This window comes from Micromys minutus (assembly GCF_963924665.1).
Source record: "Micromys minutus genome assembly, chromosome: 6".
NCBI classification, from domain to species: domain Eukaryota; kingdom Metazoa; phylum Chordata; class Mammalia; order Rodentia; family Muridae; genus Micromys; species Micromys minutus.
In genome coordinates this window covers 2,078,542-2,101,145 of record NC_137975.1, presented here as the reverse complement: position 1 = coordinate 2,101,145, position 22,604 = coordinate 2,078,542, and the positions used below count along the sequence as shown (strand labels likewise).

At 40.8% G+C, this 22,604-nt stretch overlaps 1 protein-coding gene across 1 annotated transcript in view; it reads left to right on the top strand.

Annotated features, from left to right (window-relative positions):
• The window catches only part of HMCN1 (hemicentin 1), a gene marked incomplete at its 3' end in the record, with an annotated part of 402,129 nt that overhangs the window by 144,640 nt on the left and 234,885 nt on the right, over positions 1-22,604 (top strand). The window contains exons 5-9 of the mRNA XM_080917798.1: positions 10,382-10,553; positions 11,811-11,917; positions 17,781-17,901; positions 19,000-19,263; positions 20,886-21,030. Coding sequence (XP_080773924.1) covers positions 10,382-10,553; positions 11,811-11,917; positions 17,781-17,901; positions 19,000-19,263; positions 20,886-21,030 — 809 coding nt within the window. The remainder of the gene's footprint in view (positions 1-10,381; positions 10,554-11,810; positions 11,918-17,780; positions 17,902-18,999; positions 19,264-20,885; positions 21,031-22,604) is intronic.

The following is a 22,604-nucleotide window of genomic DNA, read 5'->3' as shown; positions in this document are numbered from 1 at the left end:
CGACAGAGCCAGTGAAAGCTGGGCTTTAAAATCCGCCAACTATTCACATTGCACACGTATTTGATACTCTACTGGGTGGCATCTGAGTGTAGATTTCCTAAAGGTCTTTGGCTTCAAGGAAGTTAATCACTCTTAGGGGCTTACTTAGAAACTTCAAGATTAAGGATTGATTGATTTATTTACTTTTTTGGAATGCAAGGTTATATTTTATTTCTCCCTATGTATGACACTGACAGACAAGAATGTTAGCTCTGTATTTGGGGTATTTTAGGTTTTTAGTTGTAAATAAGTAAATTACTTTACCACTCACAACAAAATCAAGAGCTCAAAATGATGGAATTATCTTATTATGTATTACTTAAAAATAATGTTAAATTTAAGTATAATTATATACACAGAGATTATGAGATTTTTTAAACTTCTCTTTAAAATCAACACACATCAGAACAGAGACATATTAAAGCATTTTTATGTAAAGTATCTGTAAGACAGCAAAGTTCTCCTCTGACTTGTCTATGTAAAAATAATCCAAAGAATATGTCAGTCAGAGTGCATGCACATCAATCTGGAAACTTGAAAACAATCACGTCATTAAAGCAAATGTTTGCAGTGCCAATCAAGCTCCGTCTAATGTGTGGGAGCCTTAGCCAACAGAGTAGGGTCTCTTTCCTTTGTATGGTCTTAATTAGTGATGAAAGAATTATAGTCTATTGACTAATAAGGTTTTTCCATCTCATTAATAAAAGCACTTCCCTTGTGAATTTGAGTTAATCAATCACTATTAAAATTTTAAAACATCTAAATAATTTCCTCTTTGTTTTATTTTTTTCCTAACCCAGTAAACACATGGGAGCAAACTGAATTTCCATCTCAAGTAGAGAAAATCGAAAAACCGTATAATCAAAATTGTCGTAACAATTTTGTTGTTGTCCTTAAATTTCTAATACTGATTCTTTCTAGGTCAAAATAGAATAGTTTGTTTTCTTTCCTCCCCCCCCCCGCCCCTTTTTTTCATTCATTTGCTTATTTTTCTGGTAGAATCTAAAGTTTCTTTAAATGGCAGAAATGAACCATAAGGGACACCCAGAGAGGTACAATTTTCCTATAATGTCATAGGAATCATATGCAGAGAGCTTTAGTCATATACACAGAATGTCTACGCTGTTTTCCAATTATATTAGGAATATATTACTGAAATGTGTCTGCCAAACTTACACTGCATTAAAAAGTACTGAGTTCAAGTTATCACCTAAGCTTAGTATGTAGATGCTATTTAAGGGGTAGCCGTAAAAAAATAAGCCATTTATAATCAAGATTCTAGAATCCAGTGAGGGGTAGGTGCCCTGATTCGATAACTTGATCCTTCTGTAACATGATTAGTCTTTTGAGGTAACTGTATTTATATCTTCTTCTAAAGAATGAATTTTCCCTCCAATTAGATCTAATCAGTTGAACTTCCTTTCTAAAGCCAAGAAGCAGATTTTAAACCATTGCCAAGAAATTTCACAGCATACTTACCTATTTTATGTGAGGTATTTAGATACTTTTACAATAAAAAGTCAAGTTTGATTATGTAAAACACACGGCTCTAGAAAAGAGATTTATCACTGTAAATTGTTTTTCAACATCCCTTACTATCTTTGCAAACTCCCTTCCTGTGTACCATGTCCATTTATGTACCATTCTGCAAATAATTTTAGCCTCTGAAGTCATGCATGGGCTTCTAGCTAATAATTCCAAATTGACATGGCATGGTTCTCCCTCCCTCCCTCCCTCCCTCCCTCCCTCCCTCCCACCCTCCTTCCCTCCCTCTCTTTCTGTCTCTCACACTATCACTGTCTCTGTCTGTGTCTTTGTCTCTCTCTGCCTCTCTGCCTCTCTGCCTCTCTCTCTCTCTCTCTCTCTCTCTCTCTCTCTCTCTCCCTCCCTCCCTCCCCCTCTCTATCTCTCTATCTCTCCCCGCCTCCCCGTGTGTGTGTGTGTGTGTGTGTGTGTGTGTGTGTGTGCGTGTTGTGTGTGTGTGTGTGTGTGTTTGTGTGTAGATGAACAAGGTGAAATAGAAAGAGAGAAACCATCTGGGTACAGAATCTGCAGCTTCAAGCATTCTCTCTAAGTGTTTTCTTTTTATAACTCATAGAAAGCTTGAATATTTATTTAAATAATTTATTATTTATAGAGAGTCTGGATTTCTTCCTGCTCTTAGGGTATCCAGTAATGAGATCCTAATTCTTATAAGTATGTTGTATGAACACACATACCTGTCTCTATGCATATGTATCTAATTATGTATTTAAAAGTCACTTTCTTTTTTTAAAAAAAAGAGGTAGGAGTGGAAATGGGGTGGCTGAAGTCCGAACTCTGCCTATTCTAAACAAAATGATTCAATGGCAGTAAAAACACATGATAAAGTCAATCTTCTGCATTTTATAATTTTAAATAAACTTTATTTTCTGGCAAGCTGAGTTTCTTATGTCATCTCTAACTTGCAAAAACGGTGACACAAGAATTTTATGAAGATAAATTAGTGAAATATCCTGTGATAGTTTAAAATAACTAGTGGGGTGACTTCACTCTCCAAGCATGTCTGAGGCGCATTTCTGTTTTGTCAGCTGCTGCACGCTAATGTGCCTCTGTCGTGCACATTGTATGGCAACTTTACATAAGTCTTAGGTGCTCTCTGAGCTGAACTACAGAGGCCCCACTGAGCCTACAGTTCTTTAAAATAAAAAGAGCTTTATTGAGAATATAACTCAAGCGTCACATTCCGAGTTCTCATATGATCCTTCCCGTCCGAACGATCAGCACAGAGTTTTCAGTGCCTTTGTCCTCTCTTAACTCCTATGCTGAGATAAAAGTCCCTGGTGAAAGGCAATTTTGGGAGGCAAGTCGAGGTGCCGTGGACTTAAGGCAGCGGCAGAGGGAAGTGTTGGCATGCATGCTCGCCTGGTAGTTCGCCTTTTCCACTCTTACAGTCTGGGGTCTGAGCTCAGGCGACTGTTCCTGCCATCGTTTGCCGGGTCTTCCCACATCAAAAGGGAATTAGTGATCCCACAGGTGTGCCTTGAGTCCAGCTCTCCTTGAGACACCTCTCCCAGGTGAGTCTAGATTGTGTCAAGTTGACAATCAAAAGCTAAGCAGCCGGCCTTTTGAACTAATCATCTCCTCTGCCCTATGTGAACTGGATAAAATTTTGGATGGACCATGAAACTCTTTTTACATTATTCTTTTCTCATCTTTCTGCCTGTCTGTCTGCCTGCCTACCTGCCTTTCTCTGTGTGTGACAGAGAGACACCGAGACAGAGAAACAAAGAAACATAACACCATTTGTACTGAGTCAACAAATGCACTTGTTCATGGCATTTACAGTCAGCGCAGCTCATTGTAAAGTTTTCTACTTTGAGTAGGAACTCAGTACACGAAGGGCAATGCATCTGGATAACACCTGTGAAAGTGTCCCTCAAAGGCTGGAAGATGGAGCGTTTTGATAGACGCACGGAGGTCTTCAGGGGACACATCCTTAGAAACAGGCTCAAATGAACCAAATCCTTAGCACTGTTGGATAACCCTGAGCGTCAAGCGCTCATCTACAGCGATCTCCTTAGCATGCGTCTGACAGTGTTATCCAGGTAAGGCTAGCAGCCTGAGCATTCTCGGGAACACGTCTGGAGGCGTCAGCAGTGCATTGTACGGCAACTGTGTGCGTGCAGGATAAATCCTGTCCTGAAAGTTTCTAGGGTCAGAATAAAAGGAACCTTCCTTCGGAGTGCAGGTCTGAGCCACTATTGAGTGCTCTCTAAAAGGCGTGTTCAGAGGATGACTGTCGAGGTAAATATTAAGTAGACGGCTTATCCTTTTATTTCCCCAGCCCCCAAATCTCACTCCGAGGACGCCGCTCTCACGTGGAGCCGTGCGCATGGACTCTGTCTCAGGCCCGCCGTCCTCTCCTCATGGTTTTCTTCCCCGGCAGTTCATCCCGCCCTCCCTGTGACTTCTGTCCCGGGTGGATATGACCACCCCGACGTGTTTCTTTCCTCCACCGCCCGGCACTAACATGACTCCAAAATCCGGTAGCTTTTATGCTGGCTTAAATTCTCAACCCACAAACTCTCTAAGCAATAAGCTTGCATCCAAGGGATAGAGATACAAACTGCCCTTCTGTAAGAGATAAAAAGACCTGTAGAATCCTTTAAGAATATTCATGTCTACCTATCGCCAATTACAGCCACCTGGATTTAGAGCCTCCTTTTTCAGCTCCATCTTGCTTCTGCCCTGAATCCCTTTTCTCCTCCTTTTCCGGTTTCCTAGCCCTTTCCCCGCCTGTCTCTCCACTGTCCAATCACATATTACCTTAACATAAATCTACAGATGACATACACCCTGGTGGAGTGGAACACAAGCCTTATATTTTAGCATATGATCTCGGTCCCTCTAATTGCCCTCAGACACCTCTTTGTGATTGTCTCTTTGACACATTTAGTGATCACATAGAAGTTCAATCAATAGCTGTTTATGGGCTTCGAAGAAAATTTGGAGTTGTGGGCTCCACATTATACTATAAGGCAATAATAACCTTGAACCCAGACCAACGGGCTCTCCCGATGGTCTTCGAAAGCCTGTCTCTCTTAGCCAGTTCTTGGAGGAGGCACAGGGAATCTCACCAACACTGTAGTGCAGCATTCTGCAAACCGATTGTCTTAGAACTGAGAATTGTTGTTTTTAAATAGAGGGAGGATGAGAACATTGGGGCGGAAAAGCATGTGCTGCGTTGTTGCTACTTTTGTGGCTTACAAACATTGGCAGGGATAAATCTCTCTTACTCATCTGTAGAACAGAGATAATTGTGCGTGGAAGTTCCGTGCCAGGGCTTTCGTGAAACATAAGGGAAAGCCTTTGGGAGCATCTGCCTGTGACAAGCACTGTAGATATATCTGCTGCTAAGTCGAGGTGTGTCACAAAGCGTGCACAGTTCTCCCAGCTCTGATTGGTTGGTGAACATGTCTGTCAGGGGTTATGGTAATGATTTAATTGATGCAGGCGGTTCCAGGTTCCAGATCTCTGTGGGCAGCACAGCCAGGTAGCATGGGAGTGGACTGAATGGGCTAGGAAGCAGCATTGCTCCACGGCACTGCCTTTGAGTTCCTCTTCTGACTTCACTCCCTGATGGGCTGAGACTTGGAAGTATAAGCCCAATAGATGCTTCCCTCCAATACGTTGCCACCTGTCAGAGTTTCAAAACATCAAACTAGAACACGCTCTGAAGAAAACTACTCAGGTTCTGCTCCTTAACATGTGCTCAAGTTTCCCTTGCATATTTCATCAAATGTAACAACACAGACCACTTTCAAACATCAGCGCCTTGTTCTAGAATTAAATAAATGTGTGCACTTAGGCATAAGTTTTCGTAGTATAGGCAGTAAAATCTTTGAATTGCAAGAGCATCTTCATAAACACAAGGAGTTTAAATTAAAAAAAAAAATATGTGACTTGTTGAGCCAATAAAAGTCTGGGCACATTAAAACAATGCAAGAACTCATTTCAGATATGATTTTTCTCATCTATCAAATTAAGGATCTGGATTTGTCGGTCTGTCTCCAAGGCCCATTGTACATATAAATTGCTAGGAATAACTAGAGAACAATTTCTACATTAAAATGTCCAAAGTGTCATGAATGGTTCCCTAGTGGCTTGAAAAGGTACTGTGTTGATAGCAACGCACAACCCAAAGACTCTCACTTCACTCCATTTTGTTTCTTTTGTCATTCTAATAGATCATTCCTAACCTCCTGAGAATGTTCCCCATAGTCAGACAATTAGTGATGTTTTCGCTTTATGTATGGCAACCCGAGAAGCCAGAAACCTCGGGGCGCGTTCTGCAGTTTCCATCGATACTTTTTTTGCTCACATGTTGATAGTATCTGTATTTCCTCATAGCTTGAGCTGCATCTGCTTTCAATTAGACTTTTCTTAGTAGTGGATAACAGACTGATCTGAGGCTCCTGGTAGGGTCTGCACTATGTCTTTCCCAAGCAGTATTGTTATGATACAGGATAATCTCTTTGTGAAAAATCCCATAAATGTTGTGTTGATTAATTGAAAATGATATTAAATGTGTCTAACACCAGCTTATGTTCTACAGTGTCTGAACACACTTGCCCTAAGAAAATACATCTGCGCTTAGGAAGGCCATTTTCTCAAGGACTTGGATAGGTTTCCAGCAATGTATAACCTCGCTACACTGTATTTGAAGGATAGATGTACTTGTGGAAGCAAGACAGAGACAGATTGTTAACTTACTGAAGGATATGCATGAAAAGAAATTCACTATGTTTCTATTTAATAGAATTGCATCATTACTAACGTGGTGATGTTGCCTGCTTCCTTTTGGTTTGTATTTCTTTAAAAATACTTCTTGCAACTGGGGTGATAAATAAAGGGTTTTTCATTCCGTCAGCGTGTCACATTCACCATCGCGACACCATCTCGCGGCCATATTCTCTTCCCACCTCTCTCCTCCTCCATGAGAATATATTTTGCATATGAGACTTGTCTCTCATTCCCCTTCCTGTCTTCTCTTCCCTCAGCCTCCCACTGGTGCCCTTCCTCTCACACAAACAGTCCCCCCTTTACTTTCATGTCTCACAGACTCTTTCTATGCATCGACGAGAAGAACTCGAATATTTATCTTCAGCAATCTGGCTTGTTTCACTTGGTTTAGTGACTTCCAGTTCCACTCACTTTCCCTGTCAAAGTCATAACTTCACTTCTTCCCCAGCTGGAGAAGAGCCCAGTGTGTACAAGTGCCACATTGTCTTTGTCCATTCTTCTGCTAATGGTATATAGGCTTCTTATTCAGCATAGTAGCGGTGGGCAGTGCTGTAATGAACACAGAGTTCCAGGAATCCTTGCGATGTGCTGAGCACTGAAGTCCAGGAACTCCTGTGATATTCTTATTTAGATCTACACCTAGTATGAGTCATGTGGTGGTTTCGATCCTCAGGATTTAAAGAAAGAATCCCTGTACTGTTGTCTGCAGGGGCTGCACTGACTTATAGTCTCCCCAGCACTGAATGTGGATTCCTTCCTTTTCCTTGTCCTCGTTAGAATGGTGGACTCTTGCTTCCTAAGCCTTACCTACCGCTTCCCTGAGGACCAGTCATGACCGTGCTGATCTTTCCTGAAGAATAGATGTTCTGTTGCTTTGCTCGATTTCTCTCCTTCCTCCTCCTTTCTCAGACCGTAAATAAGCTCTTTCCTAATTGCCTAAAATTATTTACTGCTTTCTCAGACACTAAATCAGCCCTTTGTGTTTTCTGGAAACAAAGCGAATCTTTAAAGCCGTTTTCATAAAAATGTCAACGCTGATTATTGCCTCATATGTTTTAGAGATGTCAAATATCAGTTACAACTGGCCGGGTTTCTGTTGTCATGTGGGGAGATGTGATGAGAGGGACCAGTCATGCTTTCATCTTCAATCATGAAAGATTACTAAAATCTCTTCCACTAACAGCATCCACTTCTTTGCAAAGTTGTGTTGGAATCTATATGTAAAACCCAGGTGCTCTATGAGGTTAAACTTGAAGGAAATATGTCTATCATTTGATGTGTAGAACGCATGTTCTTTTGAAGTCGTTCAGGATAGCATGACAGTTTTCTTTGAAATACATCACTTTCACTCTTTAAGCGTGTTAGTAATTTTTCAAGAGGAGCTTTGTGAAGAATTCCAAAGGTCTCAGCCTGGCTTATGGAACCATATTTATGAGATGCTTCTAATGTTACTCTTCATTTACAGTTTTATTAACTGCACAGCTTAATGGTTTTTGTGGTTATCTATCATCTATCTATCTATCTATCATCTATCTATCTATCTATCATCTATCTATCTGTCATCTATCTATCTATCATCTATCTATCTATCTGTCATCTATCTATCTATCTATCTATCTATCATCTATCTATCTATATATCTATCATCTATCTATCTATCTATCTATCATCTATCTATCTAACTATCTATCATCTATCTATCTATCTATCTATCTATCATCTATCTATCTATCATCTATCTATCTATCTGTCATCTATCTATCTATATATCTATCTATATATCATGTATCTGTCTATCTATCCTTCTATCTATCATCTATCTATCTGTCTTTCTATCTATCTATCTATCTATCTATCTATCATCTATCTATCTGTCTGTCTGTCTATCTATCTATCATCTGTCTGTCTGTCTGTCTGTCTGTCTGTCTATCTATCTATGTATCATCTATGGAGAGAATCACGTCTGTGTGCTGTCTACATGTAGCATGTATTCTTGTACATGTGTTCATATTTGCATCACCTCCCTGATACCTACCATGGACTTGCCCTTTTCCTCATTCATGTAAAACACTGTCTTTCATAGATTGTTTTTATCTGTCTGTGACATCTTTATTGATATGCATAACCAGAAAGTAATATTGATTTGGGAAATGCTTCAGGCATTCTATTGCTGTGATGAGACTCCATGCCCAGGCAGCTTTTACGAAGGAGAGCATTTACTTGGCGCTGGCTTACGGTTTCAGAGGCTCGGAGATGCAGGTAGACGTGGTGCTGGAAGAGCTGAGAGTTAATCTGCAGGTAGCAGAATGGGACCATGTCAGTGGGTGTGGCCTGAACGTATATGAGATCTCAAAGCCTCCTTTAACAGTGCCACTCCCTACGGCCAAGCATTCAGACACCCGAGTCTGTGGGGGCCACACCTATTCAAACCGTCACAGGGAGGAACACACAAATATTATGTAGTGTCAGTCATGTGGGAGTGGTGTGATGGAGCGTCTGTAGTTCAACAAGCAGCCGTGGTTGCCTCCTGCTTTCTCTTACCTAAGCTGCAGTAGTGGCAGAATGTCTAGAATCCAATCATTGAGCAATTGGCAACTGGATGATCGTGGTCATGGTGGGTTCAGTAGCAGCGGGGATACCCGAGGCATTATATCAATAAGCAAACAGACAGGGGACGAGACTTCTGACATCACTACAACCGACTCTATACCATTAACATACAGCCTTTAGTATTCATGTCTCATAACAGATGTGTGTGTGTGTGTGTGTGTGTGTGTGTGTGTGTGTGTGTGAGATGTTTAGCCCTGAAGCATTGTCAGGAGTATGTATGAAAAACAAACGCTATTTAATAAAATCAAAAAACTCGGGAGATACCAGTACAGAAAAGACAAAAGCTGTTACTAAATAAACAAACACATGTCCATCAATAGGAAGTACCTGGGAGAGAATTGGAAATAGCACACGTTTATTCTTAGAGTTAACCTAACTGTGTCCTACTGATAACTGTAATAATGTTGCCCTTCTCCAGGCTTTAGGAGAAATGTAAAAGACGTTTTAATAGGAAATATAAAGTATTCTGTATTTGTTGCTTGGTTACTTAACTTGGACCTGCTTGCACTGAAATTTAATCTTTATTTTTAATTTTTAACATTTCTAATAAAACATTTTAAATATTTTAAAATTTAATATTTGCTTAGGAGTCAGTTCTGTTTAGGATCTTGTGCCTCATTACAAGGTAATGCAGAGAAATAAAGGGCCATATCGAGTGTGGATATAAAGGAGTATGACCAAGACTGAGAGTTAGGGTCAGTTAATTACTGCTTAGCTAAATAGGAACTATTTGTCTAATGGTGAAACTATGATTGTTGTGAACTTACACAAAGTGAAAGTTGTTAATTTTAGAATTTAATTTTAATATATCCTTAAAGACTATTATTTTATGAGGCTGTAATATTTTGCTATTTTTGCTTGTTTCTTTATCTGTTTGTTTTTAATTTTTTGTTGCCTTTCTCATTACTTGGGTTATTTATTCATTTTATCATATGCAAGAAACAAAATCAAACCAAAACAAACCAAAAACACAGGCTATCTTGTTGAGACGAAAACTATTTTTCCAAAAGTAGAGTCGTGTAACCTACCAAGACTACTTTAATACCATTTAAAATATTAAGCCTGTCCAAATTCCACTTGGCAACCCAATAATTTTTTAATGTGCCTAGAATGAATAAAATCCAGAACAAATGTTTTAAAAGACAGATTCTCTCTATTTTCGTTTTCATGCAGAAGATAATTTTAACACCTCTCTGGGTTTCACCTCACTGTTTAACCTGAAGTTTAATTGTCATTACTAATCCAAGATGGGAAACTTGGAAGCAGAGCACAGATTAAACTGGCGGTTTATTGCGAGCCCCCAGCACAGAGAGGCGGGGTAAGGGTGAGGGAAGTCTCACCTCAGCACAGGAAAGAGCCTCAGAGTTGGGGCTTTACCCAGCCACGCCCTGAGCTGGAAACACACACTTGTCCCAGGACCACTCACTGGCTCCTTCTCCATCCGCAGGTGCTGAAGTGGGTGGAGGAGGCGGTGCAGGCCTCCAAGGTTCACCTCCTGTCCACCGACCATTTGGAGCACGCTGTAAATACTTGGAAAATTCCGTTTGATCCCAGCCTCAAAGAAGTCACCGTGTCCCTGAGTGGCCCTTCTCCTGTAATTGAAATTCGAGATCCTTTCGGTGAGATGCATCAGATACTGGTTATTAAACACTAAGAACAGGGAAGAGCATTTTATGCACACTTTTCCAATTAATTCAGCTTTATAAATAAGTTCAAAGTACTCGTGAGTGACTCTAGACGTTTGACATGAGAACGCTATTACTCTTGAGTGTTTCTGAGTTAACACGGGGATGAACATGTTAAATGTTCTCATATTTAAACAAATTACATTCGTGATTTTTATTCTACTTAATTATCCAGGAGGAAAAATATCTAAATGTTATAATATTTTATATAACATACATGTTACTCATTTGCAAATAACTCCCTGTAAGAGTGTGAAATCATTCCTGCAAGCATATGAAATATTGATCAGAGCCAGCATCTATACTGGCCAAACAGTGAAATTTACAAAGGAAGTAAAACCCACTTTTCAAGGCTTGCAGAGTGCTGGTCTCTGTGCATTTGTGGGCTGCAGTCACATGCCTCTCTTGTGGTAACCTTGTGTTACCCCGAAGAGCTGGACCCATTAAGCCTACTGCTTAATGACCCTCTGGGCACACGATGGTGGTAATCTTTTGATTATTTAAAATACCATGCCTGAGTAAAGAGACCGCGGGGAGGTCAGAGGTGGAAAACTAGGGCTCCGTTCCATCTTGTGTATTTTTCTCCTTAGAGCCCAGCTAGTAGTTATTGGAGGTAACCGTCCAGCAGCCGTGAGATGACCCCGTTCGCTTTGCACAACGTGCTCCGCTATAATTACCCTTTGATAGGGACCCTTCTGCACCCGGCGGGAAACTTGTTAAAAGGCCGGCCGTGTGCTTTTGTACAGAGCTCAGGATACGCACCGTAGTAGGATCTCCACTGACCTCCAGAGAGACCTGAGTTCTAGTCTGCGTTTTACCTCTATTCAGTCTACTCTGATGACTGCATGGGATGCCTTGGTAACAGGACAGTTGTTCCCTAGACTGGTTTTAGAACTGGAGTGACAATCTCATTAGTCGATATTCTCTTGTGACTGTTGAACACATAACAAAGGGGGGTCTGTTGCTTCAGTAGTGGTTCCCAGAAGCCCACAATTAAGTATATTTTAGATGCAAATTAAAGTGTTTTGAGCTGTAGACACAAATATCTGTTAAGTAATATATACATATACTTAGTAAAAAATTCTCAGTTATTGAAAATCTGATCATATTCTGAGGCTCTTGCATGTTTAGAGAGCTGATCTCTTTAACTCGGGGAGAAATGATGATTTCTACCTCTGTTTTGTCTTCTAGGGAAGCTGATAAAAAAGGGGTTTGGCTTGAACGAGCTGTTAAATATCCATAACTCTGCCAAAGTGTTGAATGTCAAAGAACCCGAAGCTGGAATGTGGACAGTGAAGGTACTGTGTAATTTCACAGTCTGATTGTCTTCATTTTTAAGTTGACATGCTTTATAAAGTATATAAGATAGCTTATTTATATATTCTTGCCACCGTGGAGAATACTTTGAATGAAAGTACCTGTGTGGGAGGTAGTGTTGTGATGACCATTCTCATCAGTGATGCTCTGGAACAAAGATGAACATTCTTGGGCAGTTTTCCTATCGTCAAGGCTGTAGACGTAGGTACCATCCATTCCTTGCGTCCAAAGTCAGCAGACACAAAGCCGGTGGAGAACAATAGTTAGGGCTGTGGGCTCTGGATGGAGCAGTGTGGGGTTGAACAGCACCCACAGGCTGAATTGGTTGGGAATAGAGTTTCTGTATTTCTTGGTGTCCTACCCTCTCATGTGACAGTGGTGGTTCGTTACACTGCAGAGCTGGGCTGAGAAGTAAGCTCACACACACATACACACACACACACACACACACACACACACACACACACACACACACACACACATACACACACATACACACTCATACACACACATACACACTCATACACACACATACACATATACACACATACACACATACACACACATACACACACACACACACATACACATACACATTCACATATACTTTTACATCATGTACATGTACATATGCATATGTATCATATACACATACACATATACATATACATCTTTATTATCAAAGTAATCCTGTAAGGATACTATAAAGTGTAGATCTGGGGAGCAGATGATCCTGAGTGTAGGCGCAGAGGCAATTTAAATGTAATCTGTCAGTTTCTTAATGAATGGATCATAAATGGTCACACCTCTTTTATTAACTCCGTGCCATACACACAGTGGTGTGCAGCAGATAATGGATACTTTGATGGCAAAAAGCGGAGTATTTTTTCTACTCTGGTATTTTGAATTAACATGGTTAAAATTGATGTTACTGTTACTTTGATCAGTGTGCCTAACACGTGGCCCGTGCTGAGCCTGTTCTGTTTTGTTTTTAACCACAGTAGGAAGGGATGTGAAAGTCAGGCCTCTGAGCCCCTCAGATGATGAATTTAAGTGTGACTTAAGCCAGCAGTGTCCTACATTGGCAGTCAGGTACCCTGTTGTTGCTTTCTCAGTCAGTACAACAAGGTATCCATTGTTGGCTGTAAGCAACATGCAGAGATGCCACTTCATTAGTCTATGGGCATCTGCACTTGGTTCCAGGTGATTTGGATTGCTCCCAGGGAGTTCCCTGCAGTACAGCCCTTGCCTAGGGGAATGGGAGGACATAGCTGCCCTTTGTCTTGTGCTGGACATGCCCTTTTAGTCTGTCCTCAATTCTCAGTGTTTACTTTTGGCCGAGTTTCCCGCTATCTGCTTAGTGTACTCGAAGAGTATTTAATTGATAATTAGAGCAGAGGCATTCCAAAGGCTAGTCTGTAAGCAAAGAGAGTGAGAGGAAGAGGATGGGGCAATAAAGACCTCTGTTTAGACAAGTGTCTCAGATCAGTCTCCTATAATTAAGAGAATGCTGAAGAAAGCACCATATCTGTTTTCACATTGCCCAAAATGCTCACTAAAGAACCTCCGCTTCTGATCAACATGATTCCTAGTTTGCAGTTAGTGGGAAAAATAATTAAACACAATGTAAGCATTGAAGTGCAGCTTACAGGTAATAAACTTATTCCGTTTCTACATGAAATACCAAAAGAATCCATCAGCATGAATCAAAATAAACGTATTTATGTCTACTGACATAAATCTCGCTACTGACACTGGGTCTCCCTTCTAGCCAGCTGGTGAATGACGAATGTTCTCCATGTGTGCTTTCTCAACCAGAGCTCCGATGAGATAGTGGACCCAGCATGCTATCTCCTTCGCTCTGTGCTATCTGGAAAATGTCTGCTATATCTGAAAAGTTAGTAATGGCTTTGTAAATGTTTCCAGTAATTTAATTGCAAGTATGAAAAACAATTCTTTTATGACCGTAAGATATTTAAAGCCCATGTGATTTGGCCTCAACCCCTCTACTGGTTACTTTGTGTCACTTACATTTACACCCTGAACAAATTTAATCACTCACATTTGAGCCTATTACCCTCTCCTTTGTCCCATGATTTTCTTTTGAAGACAGGGACTCACTGTATAGCCCTGGCTATCCTGTAACTCACTGTGTAGACCAGGCTGACCTTGAACTCACAGAGATCTGTCTACCTCCTGCGTGTTAGGACTAAAGAGCTGTAACACTACCTCATCCAGCTTTTTTTTTCTAGTAGTTCCTTCTTCATAGACCGTCTTTCCTTTCAGTCTGACTTATAACTACTCCCACGATTCAACTCAAATGCCAATCAAGTCTTGTCAAAAATGGCCTAAAATGCCCCCTTTCCCTCTGGCTTTCTCTACCTCTCTTAGATTCACTTGTCCCTTCTATCATAATTATAGTTTTGTAGAGATTTTTTTCCCCCTCTTTGGTTATTGTTGCTAGAGTTTTATCACCAGAGAGGCCACAGTGCACAAACACGAACTATGTAAATATTTATAAATGAAAAATTAATGGTGTTTAAGAAAGCGGAAGATTTAGTTAGCCTACAAGCGTGTGAATTGGGACAGGGAGTATAAAGTACCCCTGATTTAAACCCTCCTGGAGTGGCTTCCTCTTTTCTTCTGTGTTTCTCTTGTGTGTTGTAGTGTTTACAAACACTTTACCATGATGTTTTGGGCCCCTTTTCACACAGGCAATGAGTCATCTCATTTCTCCAGTTGTACACATGATGCAAATATTTTAACTTCTGATGTAGGTAAGACGTACAGAAGTAACTGAAAACAGCACAAAGTTTGATTAAAAACAGGAGAGGATGCTGGTTACGCCCCCAAGTTTCAGTTTATATGGAAACGACAAACTGGATCTCATTCCTGAGGAGCAATGTGAATTTTCCATTCAGACAGCTGTAGCTAATACATGGTTACACAGAATGCAATCTATTACCACTGAACCTCCCTGGGCCAAGTTTTGTCCCCTTCCACTTAAGGGAAACTCCCTAGGATAATATTAAATAATACATTTAGATAATACAAAATGTTTCTATCAGCCTAGGATTATCAGTGTAATCATTTGTAATTTAACACATCCGCTGGGGTATGTTTTCATTAAGTAAATTTCTATAAACTGTCCTTAAGTAATTCCCTAAGTATAGAAGAGAATATTCCATATCACATGACGATATTGAGATTCTGAGACTGGAAGAAATATTTTGGTTTAAATGGTTATGGTAATTTTCAGTTCGTACTAATACGTATTCTACCCGTTAATACGGTTGCCGAAATAAGAGATGTACAATGACAGCACCAGTTCCCAAGGCCCCTACACCTACATGAAGAGCTATAGGCAACTAATGGCTGCGGGGGGGGGGGGGTCAGTCTTCTCCAGGGATCAGCTCCACAATGGAAAGGTGAACTGTAAACACATATACTAATGCATGCAACAGGTTAGAGGTGTATCTACTCTCTCCTCGTCCTCTCTCCCTCCCCCAGCCCCCCCCCCCCGTGTGCATGTGTGTGTTCAGATTGAATTTATCAGGTGCTTAGAGAATGCTTCTTTCTTTGCTGGCGTTTTCATGCAGACAGCCCAATAGAATAACATGCAAAGGCTTGCATTATTATATGCTTATGGTTGATACGATGCCTGCGTCTCAGAAATCTTCAAGGAACTGATGAAAACAATCATGTTTTTGAATTTGGAAAGAATGTCTCATTTAAGAGGAAATATTTAAAAAGAGATAGGTATATGTTTTAGTTCAAGAGTCACTATTCATCATGAAACATGGAGAAAATAACAGTTGCTTGATGCTGTGGTGCCTGAGTTAGGAACTGCAAAACTGTTTAGGGTTGCTGACACATGAGTAAATTCATTAGTTAAATAACTGCCTCTTGAGTATATATGTCATATATTATATTTTATTTGAATGCATATATATATAATATTTTTTTATTTTTAGTGTTGAGTAAATTTGTTATTTTAAGAAAGATCACAAGGAGGAAATGGAATCTAGCTCTTAATTAAATTTTAATTCAATTAGTGCTACTAGGACTCCTCATTGGCTTAATAGAAAGAGGTTCTGTTCTCATTAATAGTCATGTGGTTTGACAGACTGACTTATTTCATGCAAGCACTTTGAAACCCTGGTCGATGGGTGCTTGGATTTTTCACCTGTGACATTCTTAGCCACTTTAGCAGAAGTCAGAGACATACTCTGTTACATTTATAACCCATGGGCCAAAACTGGTACTATGACCGTGTAGAATGCTACAGGTGACTCTTGGTGGCTCATGGGAAATCAACTATATGCTCATCTTGTTTATTATGGTGAATGGCATCCAGTTGGCCTCTAGAAATCAGCATGGTGTGTGTATTAAGCTGTGTATTTGGAAAATCCAAAAATAAAGAGTTTCCTTCCTTCAGGGGAAGGTTTGTCAACACCTCTGACTCTTATAAGAAGAAGGATCATTAGAAATCTACCACAAATTTGTAGAATAATATCATCTTCTGTGCCCTGGAGTCCAAGGCTACCTAGATATTGTTCTCTTAAGCTCCTGTCTGTGGAGTTTGGTACTTGAGAAAGGGGGAGGACATTGACTGTTGAATCTACTGAGTGACATTCTGTGTGCACTGGGGGCTCCTGGTCTTTAAATGCAGGCAGCTCCTTAGCAAACCAGCACCGTAAATTAGACAGATTTGCATGCATCCCGCCTAGATGGCTAGGCAGTACTGAGCTGAAACAAGCCCCAGGAGGAGCCCCCACCCCCCACTCGTTCTGGTGATCTTCTGGACCTTTCTTTAGTCCTGGAAAATTACCAGAAATCAACACTGGTCCGCCTTACTCCTTAGTTCTGACATTTTGATTTTATTTAAAGGGGAGCCTTTGCATTCACAATTCCAGGACAACGGTGTGTTTTTTACATCGAATCATCTGCATCAAAAGGCTGGCTGGCCTCGCCTTACCTGTCCTGGGCTCCAGCCGAACAGTCTGGTACAGGTGTAGGTGTTGGTGTAAGAGCTCTCCAGTTCCCTTTGAGAGAAGCTGAGCAGGAAGTAAATGCTGATTCTTTAATTGTTTATTAGATACTCTCTATATTTCCATTTGAATTGTTATCCTCTTCCCTCCCCCCGTTCCTATCCCCCTATACCCCTCTACATGTCTTCATGAAGGTACACTAGTTCCCAATCCCCCTCTCCACCTCAGTGCCTTGGCATTCCCCTACACTGGGAAAACATGTCCTCCCTGGACCAAAGGCCTCTTCTCACATTGATGCCGGACACTGCTGTTCTCCGAAAATACTAATTCTTAGTAGATGGTGTCCTGCTGAGGTGAGTAGCCTGGTCTTGGCCAGTGTATCACAGCACTGTCTGCACTTAGCAAGCCTTAGGCATTTAGGTAAAGAAAAGAAAAGAATTAGGAAACACTTTCTGGAATTGCACTTGAGTGAACTTTGTGACGGAAAATTTAGTTTGTTTGTTTTAATTTCATGTGCCCATCTGTTGAACATCTACCATCTGACAACAGGAAACAGAGAGGCGTGCAGAAATACGTGGTTTTAGCTTTACTTTAACCCCCCACTCATTAGCCACTGAATATTTCCTGTTGACCAACAGGTATGTGATATTTACTGAATTATACTTTAGAGCAGGCTACGTGAGACGCACATCGCAAAATTTGCATTACAGAATGGAGACTCAACCCAAATCAGGTGCAATACCTCGCCAGAGATGGGGCTCTGGCATGTCAGCCGTGAACACACTGTGCTTTTCCACACCAGCGGTGCTGGCTGCAACCAGCTGCTGAACGGGCTTGTCCTTATCCATTTTAGACCTCCAGCAGCGGACGCCATTCCGTCCGCGTCACCGGACTCAGCACCATTGATTTCCGAGCTGGCTTTTCTCCGAAGCCCACGCTGGACTTCCGAAAAACAATGAACAGACCCGTGCAAGGTTAGTATGCACATGACTCTTAGATCAGTGTGAGGGAAATCTGTGTCCCAGCCGGGGTGACAGCGCAGGTCTGTGGCATCCGAATGCACAGACAAGCACAGTGCGCGTCTTTTTTCAGCTTGACTGTGAGTGTGTCTTTAGGCCGCTTTGTGTTTTGCAAAGTACAGTCCAAGATCAGTGATACCTGAATGACCGTGAAAGCAACGGATGTTCAAAAGGGCTTCTTAAAAATAAAAGCTCCTGGGCTCTGGTCTAATCTTTTAAATCAGAGCTGCAGAGGCTCTTAGACTTACCTACATTTAGAAAAGCACTTAGTAGGGCTGGAGAGATGGCTCAGTGGTTAAGAGCACTGATTGCTCCTCTAGAGGTCCTGAGTTCAATTTCCAGCAACCACATGGTGGCTCACAGCCATCTGTAATGAGATCTGATGCTCTCTTCTGGTGTAAGACAGATACAGTGTCCTCATCCAAATAAAATAAATCTTAAAAATAAAGAAAAAGCACTTAGTGGATTACTAAAGATTAATAGTTTTATAAACTCCCTTGTTGAGATGAGTTACATGTCTATTGCTGAAAATTGGACACACAATGTCTTATTTTATGCTCAAGATGAAATTATTGCTGATTTTTAAAGCTTGTTCTTGTCCCTATTTTATTCGCCCATTAAGTTTATTATTTAATTGCTAAAGGCGAGGCTCAGCTGTACTGTGACCTTTAGATTCTTTTCCTTACCATTGCTAACTTATCCCTATTTAGATTCTTTTCCTTACCATTGCTAACTTATCCCTATTTAGATTCTTTCCTTATCATTAATAACTTATCCCTATTTGTGGCAGTTTTGGTAATAATAGAGTGAATCTTGAGAAATATTTACAAGATTAACTATCACGTGATGTTTCATAACTAATTTCCGCGGTATAAGAACGAGTAAAATTCTGCACCCTGGTGGTCTACAATGTCTCCAGCTCTGCATTTCTGCAGGAAAACCCTGTAACTACAGCATCAGTGTGGAGCACGTATCCTTATAGCTTGCACATGTTACTACAGCGCTGACCCCAACTGTGTGACACTTGTACATGACAATGCCTTTCTCTCACAGGGACACCTACGTATGTGCTCCTGAACACTTCTGGAATCTCCAGCCCAGCTAGAGTAGCTCGTCTTGAACTTCTGAGTATCTCAGGGGGATCTCTTAAGACCCTTCCTGTTAAACATTACCCAGACCGGAAGCCTTACGGCATCTGGAATATCTCTGACTTCGTCCCACCAGATGAAGCTTTCTTTCTCAAGGTGATCGGCTACGACAAAGACGATTATCTCTTCCAGAGAGTGTCAAGTGTCTCCTTTTCCAGCATTGTCCCAGGTGAGATAAATGGTTCACTCAACAGTAAGATATTGGTTGCCTAAAAGGCATATCCCACGGGTAAAATATGAACTATAAACTGAAAGTTAATATTCCCATGTTACCTTTTTGTCACTAGTTCATGAACATTAACATGTACATATTTTGTTATGGTTTTTTACATTTATTTTTTTATCCTGGTGTATTATTATGTAATTTAGTATTTTTAAATTAAAATATGAAAATATCACAGCACACTCCCTTTATTTTCTCAAGTTCCTCCATGTTTGCCCCTACTTTTTCTCAAATACATGGTCTCTTTTTCTTTGATTATTATAGGTACACACAGATGAACACATATATAAATGAATATAACCCCTGAGTCCATTTACTGTGGCTTTGCTTTGCTATGACTTCAGGACTAACTACTTTGTATTGGATTGGGGGCTGAGCCCTGGGAGAGGCCAATTCTCTTCTCCACAGTCTTTAGTTGCCTTCAGTTCTTTGTCTAGGGTTGGGAGCAGATGAGATCTCCCCATCTGTATTAGCATGTCTACTGATACTGTCATCATTCAGGTCTTGTTTAGGCAGCCATGTTGATGAGGTCTCACTACTGATACTGTCATCATTCAGGTCTTGTTTAGGCAGCCATGTTGATGAGGTCTCACTACTGATACTGTCATCATTCAGGTCTTGTTTAGGCAGCCATGTTGATGAGGTCTCACGGTGCAGCTTCCCTGTCATTTCTAGATGTTCCTTACAGCAGGCTTCCTGGTTCTCTGGATCCTACCATTTTTCTGAGCCTTGTGTGTAGGCATTGTGATTTAGGAATACCCTCTGGGGCTGGCTGGACTCCCATGTTTCACTGATCTCTAGATTGCGACCATTTGTAGCTTTCTGTCATGGTCTCAGTTTCTGTAAAAAGAAGCTTTTCTTTAATGTAAACATATTTCTCTTAATTTTAAGATTATAATTAAATTGCATTTCTTCCTTCCTTATTCTTCCTCCAAACTTGAGAGCCGTAGTTCCAATCCTGCCCTCTGAGGGCACAGAGACCGTTTTCAGAGCTGGACAGGAGACAGAAGCTTATCTTTTATGTATGAGGCTGAGGTCTGGAGATTCGAGAGCCGGTGTTTAATCACAGTACAGTCATTAACACAGAGCCATCCTCCAGATTTCTTCCTGTCAGCATTCAAGACAGTTGGCTTCACCCCTGTACTGGATGCGGGAAATTTGTTAGATTCTTAAAAAAAAATACTTCTCATTATTTCTTTTAGGAAAAAGTTGCCCTATGCATTTAATTCTAAGATATGCGGATTCTTCTCATGTTTTTACATATTTGGAATAAGAATTTATTCTACAGTTACAGTGTAACTCATTTAATTTTCTTTTCTTAGCTTGGTAGTGGATAAAGACGATGTGGTTTTCAGATCAACCGAGTTTTCAATTTGATGACTATCATAGTGAGGACCTATGGAAATGAATCTGCTTTGAATAATAAAAGTTAAAATAAATTCGTCCATTTAGGTTAATTGGAATTCTGATGGTTTGTCTGTATCAGGCAAGCATGAAGCTTATGGGCGGGTCTATAGAAAGTGTCTTCTACCATGATGACTTTCTCACCTGTTTTCTTTTTTTCCTAGATGCTCCCAAAGTTACACTGCCCAAGAGAACCCTGGGATACTACCTGCAGCCAGGCCAAATCCTCTGTTCGGTTGAGAGCCTTCTGCCCTTTACTTTGAGCTTCACGAGAAATGGAGTTGCCGTGGGAGCAGAGCTGCATTTAAAGTGTGTAAATGTTCCCCTCGGGAGTCCTTCAGAGCCATAAACATGCAAATTCAATTCTGTATTTTTTTTTCCTGACCAAAAACCCCTTCTTTCCTTTACCCTTTTGGAGCACTGCCTGGGCTGTTCATGTTGTAACGGAAGGAGCCAGAAAAGGACAGTAAATACACTGCAACAATAGAGAGTCTAGAATGTGTTTCATTATAGCTTAGGTTTTATGCTGTCTGTGTTTTGTGTAATTCCAAGGTTCCAAGTCAAAGACTACATAGCATTATCAACTCAATAGAAGGTGATAGACCCTTGAAGGCACCTCGCAAGGCATTTCCCTGGAGACTTTAGCTTCAGTGAAATGGGGCTACAGCTCCTATTTAAAGCATAATATAGTGAGTGAATCTGATTGCCATTATGAGAAAAATAACAATAACTTAGAAATATTATCACTTGGTAGTAGCTTTTTGATTTCAAATACCTAAATTTACAACTGGATGAGAAGCTGGAATGGCGGCGGTATACATCTTTAATCTCAGTACTTGGAAGACCTGAGGCAGGTGGATCTCTGAGTTTGAAGTACCCTGGTCTATAGAATGAGTTCAAGGAGAGCCAGGGCTACATGGAGAAACCCTATCTCAGAAAACTAACCAAGAAAGCAACCAAAAGAACAACCACCACCACATAGGGTGAAAGCAGTTTGACCCTGTAAAGATGGTGAGCGAGGTGGTAGATAATAAGTCTGGGAAATCTCACACACTAGTGAGTAGAGAGGTACAGAGGCCAAGGGCACTGGGCGGGAAAGGGAAGGCAGAAATGAGGCACTGTGTGTGGATCCCAGCGATCCAGGAGAGGGGATTAGGAGACATGTTTAGTTCACTGTCTGAGCAGATTGGCACAGTCCACCAGGAGCATGTGTGGCAAAAGCACAGAGAAATCAATGTAAGGAGTTAGCTAGAAGTACCAACTCTTTCTTCTAAAGTTGAGTGACATTTTATTGACAATAAAAGTAGCCTAATTGGAAAAGATTAGCTACCTTTCAAGAAAATGCTAGAACAATTATTTCTGGAAACTATTGCCCTTTGAGTTACCATAAAACCCAACTAGATTTGGGGGTGGGGAAACCCTCTAAGAATTACTTTAGCAGTCTTCCACACTGCTGATGTGACATTAATCTGGTTCTAGAAGATGCTAACTATTTGACAGTCTTAATTTATATAATCTCTTCAGAGGGATTCATTCTCAGCAATGCTTGTGACTGGCAAGTTAATCATATCTACAAAGTTTTCCATCAGCTCCATACATCGCACATCTTGATGATTTACTTAGCGGCCTGTTTTATAACCAGCCACAGAACAGAACCGGATAGCACACGATGGAGACACATAACTAGCCGATGAAATAAAATAACTCTGCTTCCTGTTTAAATAGTGACAGTTTTCAAAGACACTTGAGATCCTTTATAAACATTAACTCATTGATTCCACACAGTTCCTGGGAGGTTAGCCACAAAAATTCTTTTCCTCATGTTTCCAGTGCTGTGGCCCTGAGAAGAGACAGGCCTCGCTGACATGTATTAGGCCGTAAGT